The sequence below is a fragment of the Lutra lutra genome, chromosome 6, assembly GCF_902655055.1.
Source record: "Lutra lutra chromosome 6, mLutLut1.2, whole genome shotgun sequence".
NCBI classification, from domain to species: domain Eukaryota; kingdom Metazoa; phylum Chordata; class Mammalia; order Carnivora; family Mustelidae; genus Lutra; species Lutra lutra.
This window is the reverse complement of record NC_062283.1, coordinates 145,396,177-145,417,997: the sequence shown is the minus strand read 5'-3', so window position 1 is coordinate 145,417,997 and position 21,821 is coordinate 145,396,177. Positions and strand designations below refer to the sequence as shown.

General features: G+C 39.8%; 1 protein-coding gene across 1 annotated transcript; it reads left to right on the top strand.

The window, feature by feature from the left end:
• The first annotated feature begins 344 nt into the window (after positions 1-344).
• On the top strand, positions 345-21,100 carry RSPH3 (radial spoke head 3). Its single transcript, XM_047732032.1, has 9 exons — positions 345-407; positions 578-1,269; positions 5,253-5,340; positions 12,539-12,680; positions 14,214-14,359; positions 15,337-15,540; positions 17,311-17,473; positions 19,325-19,411; positions 20,374-21,100. The coding sequence occupies exons 1-9, from the start codon at positions 345-347 to the stop codon at positions 20,646-20,648; spliced, it is 1,860 nt and encodes a 619-aa protein (XP_047587988.1). The 3' UTR covers positions 20,649-21,100.
• The last annotated feature ends 721 nt before the right edge of the window (positions 21,101-21,821 follow it).

Sequence of the window (21,821 nt, the reverse complement as noted above, 5' to 3'; positions counted from 1 at the left end):
ATTCTATAGCCCCCATTTTACAGACCAGGGAAATGAAGCACAAAAGCGTTAACTTGCCAGAGGCTGTGGACTTGGTACCCCACAGAACCTGGGTTCAAAACCAGACAGCACTTCGCTGAGCTGAAGGAGTGAATGCAAGTGCAAATAACTGACCATTCAGGGATACATACACTTCACTTACACAAACTGGTATTAACATTGCTAATACTGAAACCAAAGCACCTGCACTCACAAGCACAGACCCACCCCATGACGCCTCATTCTTCAGAGTTTGGGGCCCGACAGATTAAGACACAGGAGGCCTAACAGACTCAACAAAGCACCCACCCCTTTGCCAACAATAGATGTCTGGGGAGTGCCCCGTCGCTCGTGCGCCCGAGGATCCGCTGAGCGCTAGCAACGGGCGGGTAAGAGGACAAGGAGCGCGGGAAAAAGGAGACACTGCTGCGGAGCGCCCAAGGTGGAGGGGCGGCGGTGCTGGGAGACGCCGAGCAACCCTCGCCGCGCCCTAGCACGTAACAGAGCGGGGAGCCCGGGCGCCCCGTGTGCGCGATCACAGCTGACCAGCCCCGGGTAGCGGCGCGGCGGCAGTGGCGGGAACAGAAACAGCCGAGGGCGCCCCTTAAGGAACGGGAGCACGTGGCCCTGGAAGAATGGCGCCGACACCAGCCCGGCAAAGCCAGACTTCAAAGTGGGAACGAGGACCGCCGCGCTGCTCGCCCAGTTCCCTGAAGTCCCCAAGCCCGACTCGCTCGGGAGACCGCTCCAGAGCCGCAGGCGTCCACGCCCGGGACGCGCCGATGGGCGGAGCCAAGGGTCGGAAGTGCCCCGCAGGGCCGGCCTTCCCGCGAAAACCCCCGGCCGGAAGTGCCTGGAGGTCCCGCCCCCAGGCGGAACTCCGGGTTGCTGGGCAACCAAAGTGGGCTCCCTCGGCTGGCTCAGTGTTCCCTGGAACAAGCCGAGTGTAGCTCCCACCTCTTGTCCTGGCAACTTCCCGTCCCGCCCGCCTTCCTTCTTGCCGCCTCTCCTTGCGTCGCGGAATCCCTGCCCGTGGCACCACGCTCACGTCTCCGGCTCCCACGACCACTTAGCGCCCACCTGCCTGAAAGCCAGTCTCCACGGGAAGCGAAGCGACCGGGCCGCAGGCGTGGCCTCCAGGCTCACGGACCGCTCCTCCCCTGCCATGGGCACCTACACCTACACCTACACCAGCCGGCCCCGGGCCCTGCCCTGCCAGCGCCGCCGTTACCGGGACAGCATAATGCAGCCGTGAGTGAGCGAGCAGCCCCTGTGGGATCTCCACCTGCCCCGTCCCGGAGCCGCGGGATGCGGGCCCCTTCGCCCTGGCAGACTTACCTGTGCTGCTCTCCCCTCTCCACACCTGCCGAAATAAAATTGCTTCCCTAAAGAACTGTCCCGTGCGTGGAGGCATGAAGTGAGAAGGGGCACGGGCGGTCTCCCTTCCTGAACCTTAAACGAGCATGAGTTGCTGGCGTGATCGATTTAACGTGTACAGAAAACTCACGGTTCACAACATTGGAGTCAGCTAAGTACCGTTGGCCAGCCGTGGGCACCTCACGAGCGGCCTTCGCGTACATTTTCCTCCGTAGTCCACAGTGCTGTGACCTTGCTTTAGTAACTCCATTATGCAGAGGGGGAAACGGGGACAGGTGTCAGGCACGGTAGCACGTCCCGAATGACAGCCACGTCGAGCTCTTTCCACACCAGTCTTTGGTCAGGAGTCAGGTTATCCTTCCATGCTGAACCCCAAGCTGTATTTTTATATCAATAAGTATTTATTGGCAACTATTCGAATATCCGCTTCATTATTATCCATAATAATGTTTACGGGCCTTTCTAAAGCTTGTAGTTCTTTCCATAAGCCTCAAATTTTGGAACCAGCAGAACTTCCCAAGAATGCAGACTCCACGGAAGCTGGAACATTTGTGTCTTTTGTCCACCTGGGATTGTGCCTGACATATAAGAGGCACTCACGCAAATTGTTGAATTAATGATTGAACCAAGTAACTCTTGATGCGTATTTCAAACACTGTCTAAATTCATGATTATCTTATTATGGCAAATAAAGACTTTTTAAAATAAGAAATGCCTGTTACTTTAAAGAAACCAAAATGGAAATTTTAATTTTTTTTTTAAAGATTTCATGTATTTATTTAAGAGAGAGAGAGAGACAGAGATAACTACATAGATAGAGAAAGAACCAGGGGGAAAGAGAGAAGCAGGCTCCCCACTGAGCAGGGAGCCCAGAGGCGGGGGCTCTATCCCAGGACCCTAGAACATGACCTGAGCCCAAGGCAGATGCTTAACAGACTGAGGTACCCAGGCGCCCCACAAAATTTAAATTTACAGAGGGATATTTATATTATAAAATGATTCCATTTAAAAACACTTTCTTGTGGCTTTAAGTAGTATCGAACAAATCATTACTATTAAATTACACCAACAAATAAGAATCAATGGTGGTTCGTTAGGAATGATTTTTTTTTAATAGCTATTTGATAAGCAAGTTGCAAGACCTTGCTTATATTGATGCAATCTGTTGATAAAGCCATTGGAAGGAGTATGTGTGTATGTGTGTGTATTTGATTTTGCAGTTTAAATTTATCCTTAGTGGTGATTTTCAATTTAAAAAGTAATACATGCTTGTGAAGCAAATGAAAAATACAAAATAAGGATGAAAAGGGCAAGTTATCTCCCACTCACCTCTATTCCTACTAACCTTAACATTCTTATATTATTCGGGGCTCCTGGGTGGCTCAGTGGGTTAAAGCCTCTGCCTTTGGCTCAGGTCATGATCTCAAGGTCCTGAAATCGAGCCCCGCATCAGGCTCTGTGCTTGGCAGGGAGCCTGCTTCCCCCTCTCTCTCTGCCTGCCTCTCTGCCTATTTGTGATCTCTCTCTCTGTCAAATAAATAAATAAAATCTTTTAAAAAAAATCTTATATTATTCTTTTACACCTCCATACTTGAGCATATGCACAGTTATATAGGAGGTTTATTTCCAAAATTGAATCATACTACACATGTTAATCTGCAATTAGCTTCCCCGCCTTTTTATAACTTATAATTCTTTTTTTTTTCTAATTTCTTTACATATGCATATACATACATTTCTATTTTTATATAAACAGACTCCTGTGGTTCATGCTTGGGTACATTCTTAATGCCCAATCCCCTTCCCTTGTAAACTTGTTCTTTCCCTCCTCTCCCCAAGGTAAACCGTGTTAATGCCCTTACGTGAATGTTTCTGGACTTTTCTCCACACTCACATTTTATGTACAAATATATAAATATATGCATACAAGCCCACACGGTTTTGTCTACCTCATAGCAATGCTAACATTATACACAATTCTCAACATCTTCCTTTTCTCACTTAATTCTTTGTAGAAATCCCTCCAATTATTTTTAATAGCATGATAGCCCCTGGGGTATAAATGTACTATGCATTCTTAAAATTTTCGATTTTTGATTAGGTATTCAGTTTGATTCAAGTTTTTACCACAAAGAGGAAGTTCTCAATAAACAACTTTTTGTGCTGGCCTTTTTCTTCTATGAAACAGATTCCTGGAATGGGGTTGTTAGGTCATGTATATTTTTAATATGAACAGATGGAACAATATGTCTTTTCCTTAGTAATGTTTAAACATATTTTTCCTTACATCCTCACCAGCAATAGGTTTTATGGATTTTTTTCTTTTTGGCTTTTGATAGTGTGATATCAAAACAAAAATTTTCCTCATTATTATGTTAATTAGCAGTAGGGGGTTTTAACCAAGTAAGTGTCCTTTAGATTTTTTTTCTATTTTAAAAAATCACTGGGTACAATGTATAGGACAGATTCTGAGAAAAATGTTCCCAACAGTTAAGACTAAGAGACTCTTGCAGTAGTCCAGGTAAAATATAGCGGTGGCAATAAGCCATGGAAAGATACGAAAAAGATTTGGGGAGTAGAATCAATAAGACTTGCTGGATACAGACAGTGAGGAGGAGAGAGGAATTATGGATGACTCCCAGGCTTCTAGATTAAGCCAATTGGGTGGTTAATGGTACCAGTTAGAAACAGGGAACACTAAAGACCTAAGAAGTTGGAGTGGGAGAGTGATAATTAATTCAATCTTGAGGTTGCTTTCGAGACATCTCAGTGAGAGGTCACTGAGCATATCAATTGGATATATATTCCTGGAGCTCAGAGGAGAGTTCTGAGTTAAAGGTAAAATAAAATTGGGAGTTTTAGGTATATGGATTATGAGGAAAGCTGTGAGAATGGATGAATTCAGTGAAGGGCAAGAGAAGGCCTAGCCCTGAGATCGGGAGGAGCCAGCAAACACAGGCTGGGAAAGACAAGTCCTAGAAAAACAATCCGAAGACTATCCTGGTATCACAGCAACTAGAAAAAAGAGTGCTTCAGCGAAGGAGTGACCAGCTGAGCTGAACCCTGCCCAGAGAGCAAGTAAGATGAGCAGTGTTACATGCCGGTTTTTAAGTAATATGAGGCCAGGCTATCCAAAAGTGGTTTTAATATATGATAAAAAAAGCAGTTTACAACCCCTCTCAAAATCATTTCTAGTAGAGTACTGTTATTGGTATGGGTCAATACATACCCATACATTGGTATGGGTATAGCCATACATCAGATATCATTCAAAGAACTTTGAAAGAAAACATCAACAGTATGGTTTTTCACTACTGATATTCTGATCCCCCAAAGCAAAATTCTACTAAAATTTAAAACAATATCATTTTAACAATATATCTCTGAGTTTAAAGAAACAACAAGAAATTTTATTTATTTATTTATTTCATAAGCCTGATTCTGTGAATCTTTTCAATCCTTGAATCCAATTACTGTCAGTACTTTAAGGCAGGCCCCTTTCCAACCACCCATTTTCACATTTGTCAAGTAGTCTAACAGATATACAGCCCTAAGTCCAGCTCTGCCACTTACTAGCTAGGTAACCTTGGGCACATTCCTTTCTGAATCTCCTTCCTCTTCTGTCAGATGGGAATGAGAGTTCCCAACTTGAAGCTTATTGTGAGCAATAAATAAAATATGTGAAGGGTCTGGCATATAATAAGCATTCCATAAATGGTAGTAATTTGTCATGGACTGTGCCCAAACAAAAATCTGTTTTCATAACATTTATATCTTGGTCTAAATCCCATTAAAAATGAGTTAACTGCACAGACCAACACTATTACAATAGTTACTTAGAATTTGCTATTTTACAGAGCTGAAGAACCTATGCATTATGGAAACATAATGTATGACAGAAGGGTGATCCGAGGCAACACTTATGCTCTACAGATGGGACCGCTGGTAAGTAAAATTTGAATATTCTAATACACAGCTTTTTAAAGTACTTGTGCTGAGCGACCAGTTTGTTTTCATTTCTAATTTGCTGTAGACTAGAACAGTTATAAAATGCTGATAGATTACTAGAAAAATTAAATCTAATTAAAAAAAAAAGACATGCGAAATACAAGGCTGATGGTGGGTGCCGAGGATGAAGGGAGTCGGGGATTAGGGAGTTAGTGTTTAATGGGTACAGAGGTTCAGTTTTGCAAAATGAAGAGTCTGGAGATGGATAGTGGTAATGGTTGTACAACAGTGTGAATGTACTTAATGCCACTAGATTCTACACTTCAAAATGGCCTTTACCACAATTAAAAACAATAATTTAAAAAAATACAAAAACTCCAATGTTTTGCTAGATTAACAGCACTTTGTAAAACTGCTCTAAAAGCTTACACACTTCGACTCTCAATTTCTATAATTAAATTTTTACAGACCAGTTCAAATGGTTCACGGATAACGCTTTGAGTAGCACTGGTATAACATATTTAGGTTTGTTTAAATTACTTCATACTATAATACTCTCCTCATTATTTAATCCAAAATTCTTTTCTTTAATTTCTAATTTAATTAAATGTCTTTAATTTCTAAATATTTATAATATTTATTAGGTTTTAGGTCCTGTGCTGAGTACCTAGGATACAGAGATGATTAGGATGTGGCTTGATGATTAAGAGTGATGATGCAATATAGTTAATCTGTAAACACTGTGTGATATATACATGCCCACCACCACATAGTGATATATGGAATATTAGACATTCTGAAGCATGTACATCAAAGCCATCAAGGAAACTCACTAAAAATATTGTATATTTCGGCCATACCCTGGATCTGCTGCATTTAGAACCTTCAAGGGTTGGACACAGATATGTGCATCATTAATTAACTTCTCTAGGCAGTCGGTACAGCCAGTTCAGGGACCAACATTTGAAAACAACAGCTCAAACATGCAATATAGATGTGATTTGGCATCTTGTGGCAATAGCAATAAACACTGGCACACCTAGAACTAAACTAAAAAAGAGAATCACCTTTTTTTTAGTTTTTTAAAATTAATATTGAGATGATTTGATTTTTTTTTTTTTTTTTAGTTCTTCAGTTAATTATTCAACAACTTACCTAAAAACCCTATACTGAGACTTCCAGTCCAGACAAGCAGGAATTTGCCAATAGCACAAGCAAACACTAGAAGATTCTGGAAGTGGAAAGAAGGAAATGGACTGGCTAGGGACCTCAGGATTTGAGTGACATAGTGATGAGTTCCCTAAGTCTTCTTAAATCCCATTCAGAACACTGGAGAAGCTTGCAACCCAGCACAACCAACAGGCACAAGCCTGCTCCCTTTATCCAAAAGACTGCAAAAGGATAACCTAGCAGAACAGAAACCTTTTTACTACCCTTCCCCCAGCCAAAACCCCATGGAAAAACTGTCCTGTCCCTCCTAGTGGAGTCAGCAAGACGTGGCTGGGGAACTGGACTTCCATCCCCACGCTGGCAGCAATAGTGCAGTACTAATCAGTGCTCTGATTCACCCACTGAGGCGGTATCAACAAGGGCTGAGCAGGAAGCTTACCTTCCATTCTCACCCAGGGGCAGTGAGATGGCCAGAGATGGTACAAGTTGGTACCCTGCTTTTCCTGGGGTGATGGCAACAGAGCTAGGAGGCAGCTGAATTTTCAATCCTATCTGGCAGCAACAAAGAGAAACAAGTGAGATAAAGGAGTGTTAGAGTTCCACTCCTCTATACCCCAATACTGGTGTCACAGCAGGGAGCTGAAATACTACCCCCACCAGGCACCAATAAGGTGATTGATACAAATTGATCCTCAGCTTTCACATAGGGCCTAGCAGGAGGCTGAACTGCTATCTCCACCCATGCCTGCATGCCACAGCAAAAAGGGATGACTTCCTGCTAAAAAAAAAGATTAAGATCCAGAGTTTCACATCCTAACACCCAAAATTTCCAGGATACAAAAAAAAAAAAAAGAAAAATCTCTCATCATACCAAGAACCAGAGCAGTCACAACCAGAACGAGGAAAATCAGTCAAGAGATGACAACACCAACATGACTCAGATGTAGGAATTACCCGACAAGGATTTTAAAGCAGTAATCATTAAAAAATGCTTCACTCAAAAGTGAATAATTATGAACATTCTTAAATGAAAAAAAAAAATATATTAGCAAAGAAATAGAAGTCATACAAATGAGCCAAATGGGGGCACCTGGGTGGCTCAGTCAGTTAACCATCTGCCTTCAGCTCAGGCATGATCCCAGAGTTCTGGGATGGAGTACCACATCAGTCCCACTGTTCAATGGGGAATCTGCTTCTCCCTTCCCCTTCTGTCCCTCTCCCTGCTCCTCTCTATCTCTCAAATAAATAAATATCTTTTTAAAAAAATGAACCAAATGGAAAATGTGTAAAAAGTCACATGACTCATCAGAAATGACATAGGGAGCAATCAGTGAATTCAAACCAAATCAATGAAAATTACCCATTTTGAATGACAATTAGAAAACAGGACACAAAATAATAATAATAATAAAAAGTAAAAAAAGCTTCACAGCTGGGGAGCAATAACAAAATGTCTAACATTCATGTTTTCTGAGTCTTGGAGAGGAGAAAAGGCATGGGACTGAAAAAATATTTGAAGAACTAGTGTTTGAAAATTCCACAAATTTGGCAAAAGGCAAAAACCTACAGATCTAAAAAGTCAGCTGAACCCCAAGCAGGGAAAACCTAAAGAAATTCACACCAAGACACAACAAAATCAAATTTCAAAACTAAAATTAAAAAATCTTGAAAGCAGCTATAAACACATGACACATTGCCAGAAGTGGAACAATTATTTGACTAACAGTGGTTCTTCATTTGAAACAATGGAGACCAGAAAAAGTGGCACAGTATTTTTCAAGTCCTGAAGGAAAAGGGCTATCAAGCTCTAATTCTAATCCAGTGAAAACGTTCTTCAGGAATATAAAGGAAATCAAGTTGCTCTCAGATGTAGGAAACCTAGAGGATTTGTCACCAGCTGACTTACCCTTAGAGAAGAGCTAAAAAAGAAAGCTCTCCAAGTAGAAAGGAAATGATAACAGAAGGCGGCTTGGGACTTCAGAAAGGAAGATAGAACAGTGGAATAGGTGAAAATAGGGGTAAATACAATAAACTGTCTTCTGGGTGTTAAAAATTGTGTTTGATGGTTGAAGCAAAACTACAACATCATGTGATGTGGTGCTTAATATAGGTAGGTAAAATACTTAAGATGATTAGATTTTGATTGTATTTTAAAAGTAAGGAAAATAATGTTATCTAAATGGCAGTAAAGTTTCTGCCTTCCACTTAGAGTGGTAAAATGTTGATATTAAATGTTGACTGTGGTCAGGTACATAGTATATTGTAAAACTTGGAGCAACTATTTTTTTAAAAACGATGCAAAGAGTTATAGTAAAAACTATTACAGATAAAAAAAGAATTCTAAGAAATGTTCCAACTAATTCACAGGAAGGAAAGAAAAAGAAAACAAAAATTAGAACAAACAGAAATCAAAAAGTAAAAAGACAACCCTAACATGGCAATAGCTGCCTTAAATGTAATGTAATAGTTGTAATAGTTGCTTTAAATGTAATAGTTTGCTTTAATGTAATAGTTGCTTTAAATGTAAATGGTCTAAACAAGCCAATTAAGAGAGAGATAGGCAGAGTAGGTTAAAAAACAAAAACAAAAACAAAACAAAACAAAAAAACCCCAACCATGACCCAATTGTGTTCTGTCTACAAGAAACTCATTTCAATTTCAGTGATGTAGGTAGGTCAAAAGTAAAAGGATGGGAAAAGATAAACATTAATATTTAAGCAGTAGTTGTGGCTATCTAAATAACAGATAAAGTAGACCTAAAGAAAACAATATTACCAGGGACAAAGAAGGACAATACAAAATGGTAAAAAGGTCACAGTATTCCAAGAAGATATAGCAGTCTTAACTATATATGCACCAAACAACAGAGCTTCAAAATACATGAAGCTCAAACTGGAAGGAGAAATAGACAAATCCATAATTTTAGTTTGGTACTTCAATATCCATCTATCAGAAAATCAGCAAAAATATAGAAGAACTACATATCACCAACCAATAGGTTGTAATTTACATTTATACAACACTTTCACCTGACAACAACAGAGTACATATGCTTTTTTTTTTTTTTAAGATTTATTTATTTTAGAGAGCATGAGTGGGGGCAGAGGGGTGCAGAGGGAGAGACAACCTCAAGCAGATTCTGCACGAAGCACAGAGCCCAGTGGTGGGCTTGATCTTATGATCCTGAGATCATGACCCGAACTAAACCAAGAGTCAGATGGTTAACTGCACCACCCAGGCACTCCAGAATTCATACAGTTTTGAGGCTCCTGTGGAATATTGACCAAGGTAGAACATATCCTGGGTTACAAAACAAGTCTCAAGATTTGTTATTTAGGATATTTGAAATCATACCATAATGGAATAATGTCTCTTTCAAAATTTCAAACTAGAAATCAATAATAGATGATAACAGGAAAATCTTCAAACACTTGAAAATTAAGCAGCATGTTTCCAAATAATCCATAGAGGAAATACTAAAGGGAATTTTGAAAGACTACTCAGGACTAAATGAAGATACAACAAATCCAAATTTGTGTTTCATGCCAAAACAGTGCTGAAATGGAAAAAACTAGAAAGGAAAGACTTCAAATCAATAATCTAAACTCCTACCTCAATAAATGGGGAAAAGATGAGAAAAATAAACCCAAAGGAAGCAGAAGGGAGAAAATAATAAAGATAAAAGCAGAAATCACTTACATTGAAAACCATAACAATAGGGGCCCCTGGGTGGCTCCATTGGCTAAGCATGGGACTCTTGATTTTGACTTAGGTCATAATCCCAGGGTGGTGAGATGGAGCCCCACATCAGGCTCAGTGCTGGGTGTGAAACCTGATTAAGATTCTCTTTCTCTCTCTTCCCCCTCCTACCCCCACTTACATGCACTCACCCTCTCTCAAAAAAAAAAAAAAAAAAAAAAAGTAGAGGCACCTGGGTGGCTCAGTTGGTTAAGTGTAGAACTCTTAGTTTTGGCTCAGGTCATGATCTCATGGGTCCTGAGATTAAGCCCCACGTCAGGCTCCACACTTAGCAGAGGGTCTGCTTGAAGATTCTCCCCCACCCACCCTCCTCCCCCATGCATATGCACTTGCATGCACACACACTCTCTCTCAAATAAATGAATCTTTTTTAAAAGCATACAAAAACAGCAGAGAAAATCAATGGACCCAAAAGCTGGTTCTCTGAATAAAATCAATAAAATTGATAAACCTCTAGCAAAACTACCAAATTAAAAATGAGAAAGAAGACACAAATAGCAGATACCAGAATGACTATCAGGGGATATAACCATAGATCCTGCAACCATGAAAAGATTAAATTTCTTATCTTTGAAAAGATCAGTAAAATTGATAAGCCTCTAGCAAAACTAACAAAAAAAGGTAAAAGAGGGGTTCCTGGGTGGCTCAGTAGGTTAAGCGTCTGTCTTCAGCTCAGGCTATGATCCTAGGGTCCTAGGATCAAGCCCGGTGTCTGCTCCCTGCTTGGCTTGGAGTCAACTTCTCCCTCCCCTCCCCTACTCCCCCCCCCCCCCCCGCCACTCGTGCTCGCTCTCTCTCGCTTTCTCTCTCTCTCTCTCTCTGTCAAATAAATAAATAAATTAAAATCTTTTAAAAAGAAGAGGAGAAACAAGCAAATATCAGGGATGTAACTAGTAAAGATTCTGTATCTAGTAAAAGAGTAAAAGGATCATAATAGAATACTACAAATAAATCTATACATATAATTCAACAAACTAAATGAAATGGGCTGATTCTTTAAACTATAAACTACCAAAATTCACCTAACATGAAATAGATATTCTGAATTGTCTAATAACTATTAAAGCAATTGAATTTCTAATTTAAAAGCTTTCAAAAAAGAAATATCCAGGCCCAGATAGTTGCACTGGAAAATTCTACCAAGGATTTTTTTTTTTAATTCTCATTGATTTTACACAATTTACATAATTTTACACAATCTCTTCCAGAAAATAAAAGAAGAAGGAAAACTTCAGGGAATAGTATTACCCTGATAACCAAATCAGACAAAGACACCTATAGACCAATAGCTATCATGAATGTCAACGCAAAAATCCTCAAAAAAATACTAGCAAAGAGAAACCAGCGGGGATTCCACACTCAACAGGGAGCCTCCTTGAGATTCTCTCTCTCTCTCCTGCTCCCCCTCCCCACCCCACTCATGTGCTCTCTCTCACCCTCTCTCAAAAAAAATAAATAAATCTATGGTATCATCACAACCAGAAAAAGTGTATGCATTTAAATGACAATGGCCACTGTATTAGGGAAATGGGAATATGGCATATTTTTAATAAATTTTAATGTTACCAGATTGTTTTTACAATTCTAATTTTAAATATTAAAATTTTTTTCACACAAAGTCTTTCAAATTTCCCCATTCTTCTCATATTTACCTTGAGATAAGACAGGTTAGCTATAGGAAATGACCACAGAATAGGATACAGATATGAAATCAAGGACCTCTAAATATTGCAGAACTCTACTGTAAATAATTACATTTTTGACCCCAAATCAGCTATTGTTTTGTACACTGGGACAGGCTTTGTTTGGACTGAGAATATTTCCTTTGTGACCTTACATATTTTTTCAGGAATTTTGTCTATGTGAAATTCAGATATTTTTTTTTTAGATCCTAGTGCTTTTCAATTCCTTAACTACATATTAAAATGTATTGTAACTGAGTAATTCTACAGTATACTTGGTGACAAGGCATCCAAGGAATTCACGGTAAAAATGCTTGAATGAGGAAAAAGAATTTATTAGATGGGATTCTGCCACTGTTTATTCCAGTCAACAGTCACACTTTGAAGTTACTTATATGCTTCATCAGATAACTTTATAATTACCTGACAAAGTTCAAACATAATTTTAATCATGAAGTCACTGATAATCAGGAAGAATTGTATGACAGATGCTCTTATGCTATCCAAGAATCACTTCTGGAATGGCAGTTCTGTATGCTTTGAGAAATATCTTCTAAATTTTAGAAGCCTTTTCTGTCACTCAGCCTGGGCAGCCTGATCCTCTAGAGATTCAGAGACAGCAGCAGGCAAAGAGGAGGGCTCTTGCCAGAAAACGAGCCCAAGAACAGCTCAGACCACGAACCCCTGAACCCGTGGAAGGCAGAAAGCACGTGGATGTGCAAACAGGTATGTGACCATGGCCCTGGCATCATGGTTCCTGGGTTTGCTCAATTTTCTAAGTCAATTCTTTTTTTTTTTTTGGCTTTTATATTACTTACATATCCATTAATCTATGCAGTACTGCCCCAGCCACATGGTAGGAAGAACGCATTCATTCAACAAATTCATAGACTGTATTTTATTATTATATTGGGTATAGCTGGAAGTATGCGATAAGGTTAAAAAAATTTATGACCAAATTAATTCTCTCTTAGCTCTTTTCACATACTTTTTCTCTACTTGGGATTATTTCTCTCTTTCTCTTTTATATCTCAACATGAATCACTGCTGGACCTACAGGAGAAGAGATCAATGAAGTTCTACTTTGACATTTTATTTGTCTTTTGAGAGGCATGAACTCAACCAGATCTGACTCCTCCCCCTCTCTCCCCACAGCCTCTTCTGTTCTGTCCTTCTCCTTTCACTGCACACATTCCCCAAGGCCACATGGGCTCTGCTGGGCCAGTGCCAGGCTTTCCTACTCATTTGGCTGTTCTCAGCTAGGGAGGATTACCTGGACCTCTAGGGTTGAGCGGTGGTGGTGTCAGGATCTTGATAATCAGATAACACGAGGTGTTTTCCTTAGACTGTAACTACTCAGGATTCATCTTGCATCTTGCCAAGATGGTGAGTGGCTTTACCAGTTATTGCTGGGTAGTTAGGACAAAAGGAACTGAACCATTCCAGGTCTTTTTCCCCCTACCTTGAGGGCAAGTCTAGAATGCATATATGTCTGTAATTAGCCGATGTAGCTGCAATTCTACAAGAGCTAAATTTTAGTGTTTCTTTATACATCAAAATATCAAGTGATACAGTAGCAGCCGCTTTGTATTGAGTTTTCCTATATCTGAGACCATTCCAGTCCTCTACCTGTGCATCTCCTTTATTATTAAAAACTCCTTGTGATGAGTCATTATGATCCTTTACGGATAAGGAAACTCAGGCTCTAAGAAGATGTAACTTGACTAGGTCCTGTGTTCAACATCTGACTTCGGTTCTCATGTTCTTTGCATGATACCACACTGCCCTTGCCTCAGATAAATGATTCCTAAGGTGAAATTTTTTTTCGTGTGTCTGTTTATGATCTATAGCCTAGAGGGAACATCAAGTAACATGGTGCCTAAGTTTTAAAATATCCAGGAATTTTGAAATCTTTATACGTTTACTGTCTTAGGACTCTGTTATACAGATGGATTATTAACTCTCCGTCTCTAATCATACTTTGCATCTTACATTCACTTAAGCTTCATGTTCTTTAGTTCCATTTTCAAGTACAAAGCTCAGTGCTTTCTCAATGTTCCATAAATGCCCTAGCCTGGCTGGCTCTGTGTTCTTCCAAATACATAAAACTGCTTAGGACAAGGTGTGAATTTAATCCCACACTTGAGCACTTCTTTTCTGATCTATTTAATTCTGTTTTGAAGGAGCTAAAGTTTCAATACACATATATGCTTGATATAGAACAGAATTTCAAACTCAGTGTATATGGTATTCTCTTAGAAATATACCTTGAAGAAATTGCTGACCGCATAATAGAAGTTGATGTGGAATGCCAAACAGATGCATTTTTGGACAGACCGCCAACACCACTCTTTATTCCTGCCAAAACTGGCAAAGATGTGGCCACCCAAATACTGGAAGGAGAGGTATAGTACATTATTTGGACTTCCCACTATCTTCTTTATAAATAGGTAAAGTTAGGTTTAGTTAAAAGTTTACAAACCATAATCAGAAAGATGCTACCTACTGGATTTCTTTCCAAATGTACCTATAATAGTTTTATTCTGAACTACAATGTTCTGATTTACCCTCTTTGCTGATCAGAAATAAAAAGCATTAGAAATATTTTTAGAATATCTGTACTTTGATTTTTGTGTGTTTGCCTACTTAATATAGGGATATAAGGTAAATTTGTACCAAATAAAAATACTATCTCTGGTATAAGAGGTTCCCTATTAGTTGCTTTTAAATTATATAATTTTCATGAAGATATTCTATGTTAGGGGAAAAAAATCCTAAAATATTTACATTTTCATATCAACATAGAATGCACAAATAGACCAGTTTAGGAAATTGAAGAGAGGGCAATTCTTATGCACATAATTACTTAAGTGAGATTTAATACTTACTTGAAGGAGTTGCCCCTGAAATTGGGAAATAAAGTAAGTCTTCACAAACTACGTAGAAGGGTATATTTGCCTCTAAATTCTAGAGAAGAATCACCAAAATGCCCATTATTCTTATTCCTTAGTTCCTTGGTTCTTCAAACTGTTAATGAAAATATAATAAAAAGGGCAAAAATTAAGAAATATAAGGATATTTATTTTGGGTTTCAGAGTTTGATCTAAAAATTGTTGAGTACCAGGGTTCATTCTGATGAATACGTAAGTCGTTTTATAATTTTTGGCTGCTCTTCTGTGTGCCCTGCAGGGCCATTGTGAGTTTTGGAAACCATAAGTAAGTTACCATCACAGTGTCTGGCACACAGAAGATCCTCAATAAATAGAACCCTGCCATTACCTCTTTTCTGGATATTTTTTCTTTGAGCATTTGGTTCATGATTAAAATTTTAAACTTGCTTTAAAAAATTTTTTTTAAACTTGCTTTGTCCTGTGTGTTTAAGCTCTTTGACTTTGATCTTGAAGTAAAACCAATGTTAGAAGTTCTGGTGGGAAAGACCATTGAGCAGTCTCTTCTGGAAGTAATGGAAGAAGAGGAGTTGGCCAACCTGCGGGCCAGTCAGCACGCATACGAGGAGCTGCGCAGCGTTGAACTCGCTGAAGTTCAACGACTTGAAGAGCAAGAGAGACGACACAGAGAAGAAAAAGTATAGAATTCTAGTTTTCTTTCTTAGTCTTTGGCTATTTAACAGATTATGTCCTGAATCACGTGGTATGTCATAGAGCTAAAAATCTTTGCAAATACAGTCAGGAAAAAGTTTGTTGCTCAGTTATCTCCTCTTTTGTAGATCACAGGTCTTTCATGCACAGAATCACATTCTTTAAATACCAGCTTACATAAATGTATCTAAAAAGAGTTTCCAAAAGTTTCTAAATGTAATAAATTACATATGGCCCAGCTGAAAGGCAGTCTTAAATACCAGGATTTCTAGCAAAGGAAATATATTGGTTTACCATACATTGGTGGCCAGAAATGGAAGGGAAAAGTAGAGTACAACAGGGATAGGTGGCATCAAGAAGCAGAGGATCTGGAAAGAATTCTGGATCTTTTTCTCAGGGGCCAGACCCTTTCCTGTACCCAGGGATTCTCCAGAGCTTCTTTATAGAGTATTTTACATTACAGATTTCTAGAACTTTTAGTAAGAAAAGTTTTAGAATCTAGTTTATAAAATGTGCCAATAGGCGTGCCTGCGTGGCTCGCTCGTTAAGCATCTGCCTTCGGCTCAGGTCATGGTCCCAGGATCCTGGGATGGAACCCCATTGGGCTCCCTGCTCAGTGGGGAGCCTGCTTCTCCCTCTTCCTCTCCCCCTGCGTATGTTCCTGCTCTCGCTATTTCTCTCTGTCAAATGAATAAATAAAATCTTTTTAAAAAGTAAAAATAAAACATAAATAAAGTATGCCAATTACCTTCAGTCAGGAAACACTAGACTCAGTGATCTTTGAGAGTCTTTCTGGGTCTGACAATAATTGTTGCCCTTTGTTGGACACTGAATAGATAAAGTACATAGGAGTGCCTGAATACCTAAAAGAGTTCAAATAATTTCCCAAAGTCTAGTTTACTGCACAGAATAGCTTAGTTGTTGGGATATTCTACTCAATGCCTAATCAAATGGACTTTCCATTTTTCTCCATAATGAATAATTAATTGTGTAAAGGGCATAGGGCTTATGGTAGAGATTATACAAATGCAAGACTATTTGTTTACAAATGTGAAATGAACAGTGGCAAAATTAGCTTTGTTGAAATAATCAGGGAAATCCTTATCAAAGGAAACGTACTTGTTTGTTTACTATTAGGAAATATACTATGAAAATAATGAATAAAATCACCTAGACTTATATTTGCTTAAACTCTGAAAATAGACTTCATAAGAAACTATATTAATGCTCCCACTTCCACATGGGAGTAGAGGAGATGGTTCGTTAGCTTTATAGATATCCTATAGTCTATAAGAAGCAACAAGAACAAAAGGGAGGTTTATAATTTTCAGAGCTCTATGAATTCAGAGAAGCTCACAAATGAGACAGCTCACGGATCCAAGTTCTTTAACTGAAGATGTCTGAGCCACTGTAACTTTTGTATTGATAATAGTTTATGGTAATACAAATCACAAATACATATAACTATTATTCTTTGATATGATCCATATAGTCAAACATGTTCATCTTCAAGTGATTTTACTTAAAAGTGGATCAGGAGATGAGTCTTCCCTGAAGCTCCATCTCTTTTTTGAAATCAATACCCAGTAGCTGTTGAAATTCATTAAAATCTTGAATGAAAACTCTGAACCATTCAGATTCCTTGCTGTCCATTTTTGATACAAATACGTGTCCAGATTCTTCCACTCGCTAGATTCCGTGTTTGGGGAGCACCTGACGGCTCAGTAACCATGCGCGGTGGTGGTTTCTGTGCGCAGGAGCGGCGTAAGCAGCAGCAGTGGGAAGTGGTCTACAAGCACAACGAGACCTCGCAGAAAGTGGCCGCCCGAGTGTTCGCGCAACGCTACCTGGCGGACCTCCTGCCGTCGGTGTTTGACAGTCTCAGGGACGGTGGCTACTTCTACGATCCCATTGAAAGAGGTCGGTTGGTGGAGGTGGTGTAGGATCACTGCTACAATACGCATCTTCCTAATGCTTCCTGCCCATGTTTATGTTGAATTGGAATCTATCTTTATAAAACAAAATTTTAAAGTCAATTATAGTTGTTTTAAGTAAGTACTGCTATAATTGAGAGGTATACTATAAAGCTCATGATTTTAGGGTGTCTGTCTGTACTAAGAAGCAACACTGGGTAGTAGGCAGAAATACAGGCTTGATGTCGAAAACGAGTTTGGGTCCCAGTTTCACCATCAATCAGTTATATGACCTTCAGTTTCCTCATGGGTGAAATGATTATTTAGGAGCTAAATATCATAATATGTATGGAACATAATATGTTTAAAATATGTGCAGAAGTAGTTGTTAACTTTTTCTCAGCTGACTTCCTATTCCACTCAAAAACCCTTTGGGGGCAGCAATGAAAGTTGTGTACTCATTTAATTAGGTGTTTCCACCACCCTGGGAACTGAATTAGGTATGGGAGATAAAAATGAGGAGACCTGGTCTCCACCTTTAGAGAACTCACACCTGTCAGCTTTCTGTGAGCACCCACCAACACCCACCCCTCAGCTAACCTGGCCAAAGGAATCTCACCCTCCTTCCTCAGGTTCAAAAGCCCTTAAATGCACATTGCTTTTGTATACAGGTCCTATTTCAGAAGGCTAATAGTATTGGGGAGCAGAGGTTAGTAATGTTAATCTTCACTGAATACATACTCAATCCAGTACACATGCACAGAGAGAGGTCAGATTACACACAACCACTGGTTTACATTTATATCGTACTTTACCATTTATGTAGTATTTTCCATGTGACCCTCCCAGGAACCCTGATGGGGAGAGGGGGTAGATAGGGCAGATTAATTCCCATTTTTCGGAAGTAGAAACTGAAGCTCAGGGAAGTGAAATGCCTTCTCCCAAGCAGCCATCCAGCTTCAGACTCTGACCCTAGACCCACTGCTCCTTCCATGCTGCCGTGCCAACCCCCCGGGGTCTAGCTAGACCTCTGCTGGTAGTCACAGAGGCTGATAACTTTTTTTTCCTCTCAGGAATTGCTGGAAAAGTCAGTTACAGATCATTTAGAAGCTTAAAAATGAGCTTCATACCTCAGATTAAAAAATTACTTCTAGTAGTGAATGTAATACCCTATTATAGTCTCTATTGTCAACCCATTAAAAACTAACGGATGCCATCACCACCCCCGCAAAAAGCCATTTTGAAACATTAAAATGTATATAATAATGGATCATATTTTTTAAAGGCTCACACAGTAGAGTAGATTTCCATTTCAGTTTGAACAACTTTATCACTAATGGAAGCACCTAGTTTCTGACCCATTTCTAGATGGCCTTCTTCTCAGATACTCTCTGACCCTTGTGCCCTGACCCTTGGAGAGCTTGTCCTAGGCCCCAGGCTTCAGGCTTCTCTTTATTAGCATGGTTCGATCCCAGATTTGTATCACATTTGAATTGGAGTTCTGCTCCCAGACCCACATCTTCCTCCCTACTCCCCAACCCCTTACCCTACCTCCTTCACCAAGTCAGATTGCACATGTTGCAGTTAGCTCCAAAGGCCTGGACACCAAGGAAGACCTCATAGTTTTGAAAATACTCTTTTTATTGCAATAGAAAGGAAATGGACCACAACATGCTTAAAGAATGTGGCAAAAGTAATGCTGTGTAAGTGTATTTGACATTTTGTATTAAGGAAACAGTGTTAATGAATCTTCAACAATTAGGGAGAAAGCACAGATTCTTCCTATCCATAATAATTCATAAAAATCAGTATAATGATTGAATTTCATTGTAACAAAATTAACCTTTTTTTATTACAGATATTGAGATGGGATTCCTTCCATGGCTAATGAACGAGGTTGAGAAAACCATGGAATACAGTATGGTGGGAAGAACAGTGCTTGACAGTAAGCTCTTTTATTTTACTTAAAAGTTACTCCTGGGGGCTCTTGGGTGGCTCAGTCAGTTAAGCATCCGACTCTTGCTATCAGCTCAGGTCAGGATTCTAGGGTCATGAGATGGAGTGTGTGTCAGGCTGTGTGCTGGCCGTAGAGCCTTCTTAAGATTCTCTCTCCCTCTCCCCCTCCATCTTTGCACTCATGTGTGCTTCCTCTCTCTCTCCCAAAAAAACAAAAAACAAAAACAAAAAAAATCACTTCTGGGGCACCTGGCCGTCTCAGTTGGTGGAATGTGACTCTTGGTCTTGGGATTATAAGTTCAAGCCCCACATTGGGTGTAGAGACTACTTAAAAAAATAAAATATTCTTTAAATATAATCCTTTTAAAATTATTTATTTATTTATTTATTTATTCGACAGAGAGAATCACAAGTAGGCAAGAGAGGGGAGCAGGCTCCCGCTGTGCAGAGAGCCCAATGTGGGGCTCGCTCCCAGGAGCCTAGATCATGACCTGAGCTGAAGGCAGAGGTTTAACCCACTCCACCACCCAGGCGCCCCTTAAATATAATCTTTTAAAAAAAAATTCATTTCTGAGATTTTTCGTCAGAGAGAATAAATAGAAGAAAGATGTTAAATTTTATAGTTTTCATTTTTAAAGTTTCATTATCTCCATTATATTAACAAAGGCACCAATTTTTTACCCTCAATAGTATTTTTGGTTCTTGTGTAATTTGATCGGAATCAGTATCTTGTCTCATGACTGTATAAATCCTACCCCGTTACAGCAGGCATTGAGTATAATTCATGTCCAGCGCATTACGTGGCATAGAAGTTAAGTGTGCTGCCTTTGTATAGAAGGAACACAGGGAAGGGCTGACGTCCAGTGAACACTTTCCGCTCATCTGTAAGTCAGCCTTATAACTACTCAGACAGGAACAGTCACAGTGATTTTTGCACATGTAATGTTCCAGTGTTGATTCGTGAGGTGATGGAAAAGAGACTGTCCGTGTACGAGCATAAGGAGGACCAGCCCCAATATGTGAAGCCTGAGGACGGGCTTGGTGGTCCTGGAGCGATGGGAGAACCACTGGCGGATGAGGAATTCCTTGAACGGAGTATGTCACAGCCACAGGGGCCCCTTTCAGACAGAGACTCCCTGCGAAGAACACTAAGCAATGGAAGGTATGTGGGGAACGTGTCGCCCCAAGAAGGGAACTTTATGGAAGACGGAGAGGATGAGCAGTAAGGAAGACCTCAGGGGGAGAACTGTTGCCGCCGAGGGGCGCCTTCGAGCCGGGACACCGCTCGGTGGCAGCGTTGCAGGCGATCAGGTAACGTGCAGGTCCCTCGGGTTATGGAAATGATGTTGTATTTACTCAACATTGTCTCATGGACTGGGCAAATCCAATATGTTGAAATAATAAAACTAATTAAAAATGAAATTTAATTCATTTATTTAATGGTAGATATCTGGAAGCTGTGTTGTTGTAACTCTAATGAGAATCATGTCTAATTACAAGCTTTCTGTTACCACGAATGGAACTAACAAATATATTTTCCCTGAATTTTTCTGATTTTGTGGTTTTTTGTTTTTGTTTTTAGTGTCATATTTAGTGTTAGGTATCGGTGCTGTTAGCCTCTGAGACTTTCTGCTCTACAGGAAAACTGTTCTACCTACCCCATGAAAAAGTACCTAAATGTCACATCACCGAAAGCTTTAGTGCTCCCTCCTTGCAGGGACCAACACATACACCCTTATCTGTGTGAAACTAAATAAATCGCTACCCCTTCCGTTGCCAATGTTCAAGTAAGGCTCAAGGGATTCTTTGAATTGGTAATAGGCTCTTGTCTGTTTTCTCACATCCCTGCTATTAAAACATTTCAAACAACACCAGTAAAGCTGAAGTCCCTACTTTTCCTTAGGCGGTTCCCCTCCCCTCCTCAACGATAATCATTGTTATCATTGTTATAATTAGGTCTGTACCTTCTAGGCCTTTATCAAGATATTCATATACATATATATTTGAACATTAGAAAATATACAGGTTCCTTTTTCTTTATGTACATATAAATGTATAGTTTCCATTTTTCAGCTAACAGTCTATCTTAGACCTTAAACATTAGTACATATAAATCTCTTTTTAAAATACGGTAAGCTATTATATATATTATGACTGTGTTATACGGAATTCACATGTGACTTTTTAACCCAAACTTGTCTGAAGAGTTTACCTGTGCTATTGAAAATTTGGGGCGCCTGGGTGGCTCAGTGGGTTAGGCCTCTGCTTTCGGCTCAGGTCATGATCTCAGGGTCCTGGGATGGAGCCCCGCATCGGGCTCTCTGCTCAGCGGGGAGCCTGCTTCCTCCCTCTCTCTGCCTGCCTCTCTACCTACTCGTGATCTCTGTCTGTCAAATAAA

What these genes read in the sequence shown, in the direction of transcription:
- RSPH3 (XM_047732032.1), top strand. Translation starts at nt 345, where the DNA reads ATGTCTGGGGAGTGCCCCGTCGCTCGTGCGCCCGAGGATCCGCTGAGC. An exon ending in CGGGACAGCATAATGCAGCC is followed by an intron (nt 1,270 to 5,252) that starts GTGAGTGAGCGA and finishes GCTATTTTACAG; the next exon opens with AGCTGAAGAACCTATGCATT. An exon ending in CCCAAATACTGGAAGGAGAG is followed by an intron (nt 14,360 to 15,336) that starts GTATAGTACATT and finishes TGTGTGTTTAAG; the next exon opens with CTCTTTGACTTTGATCTTGA.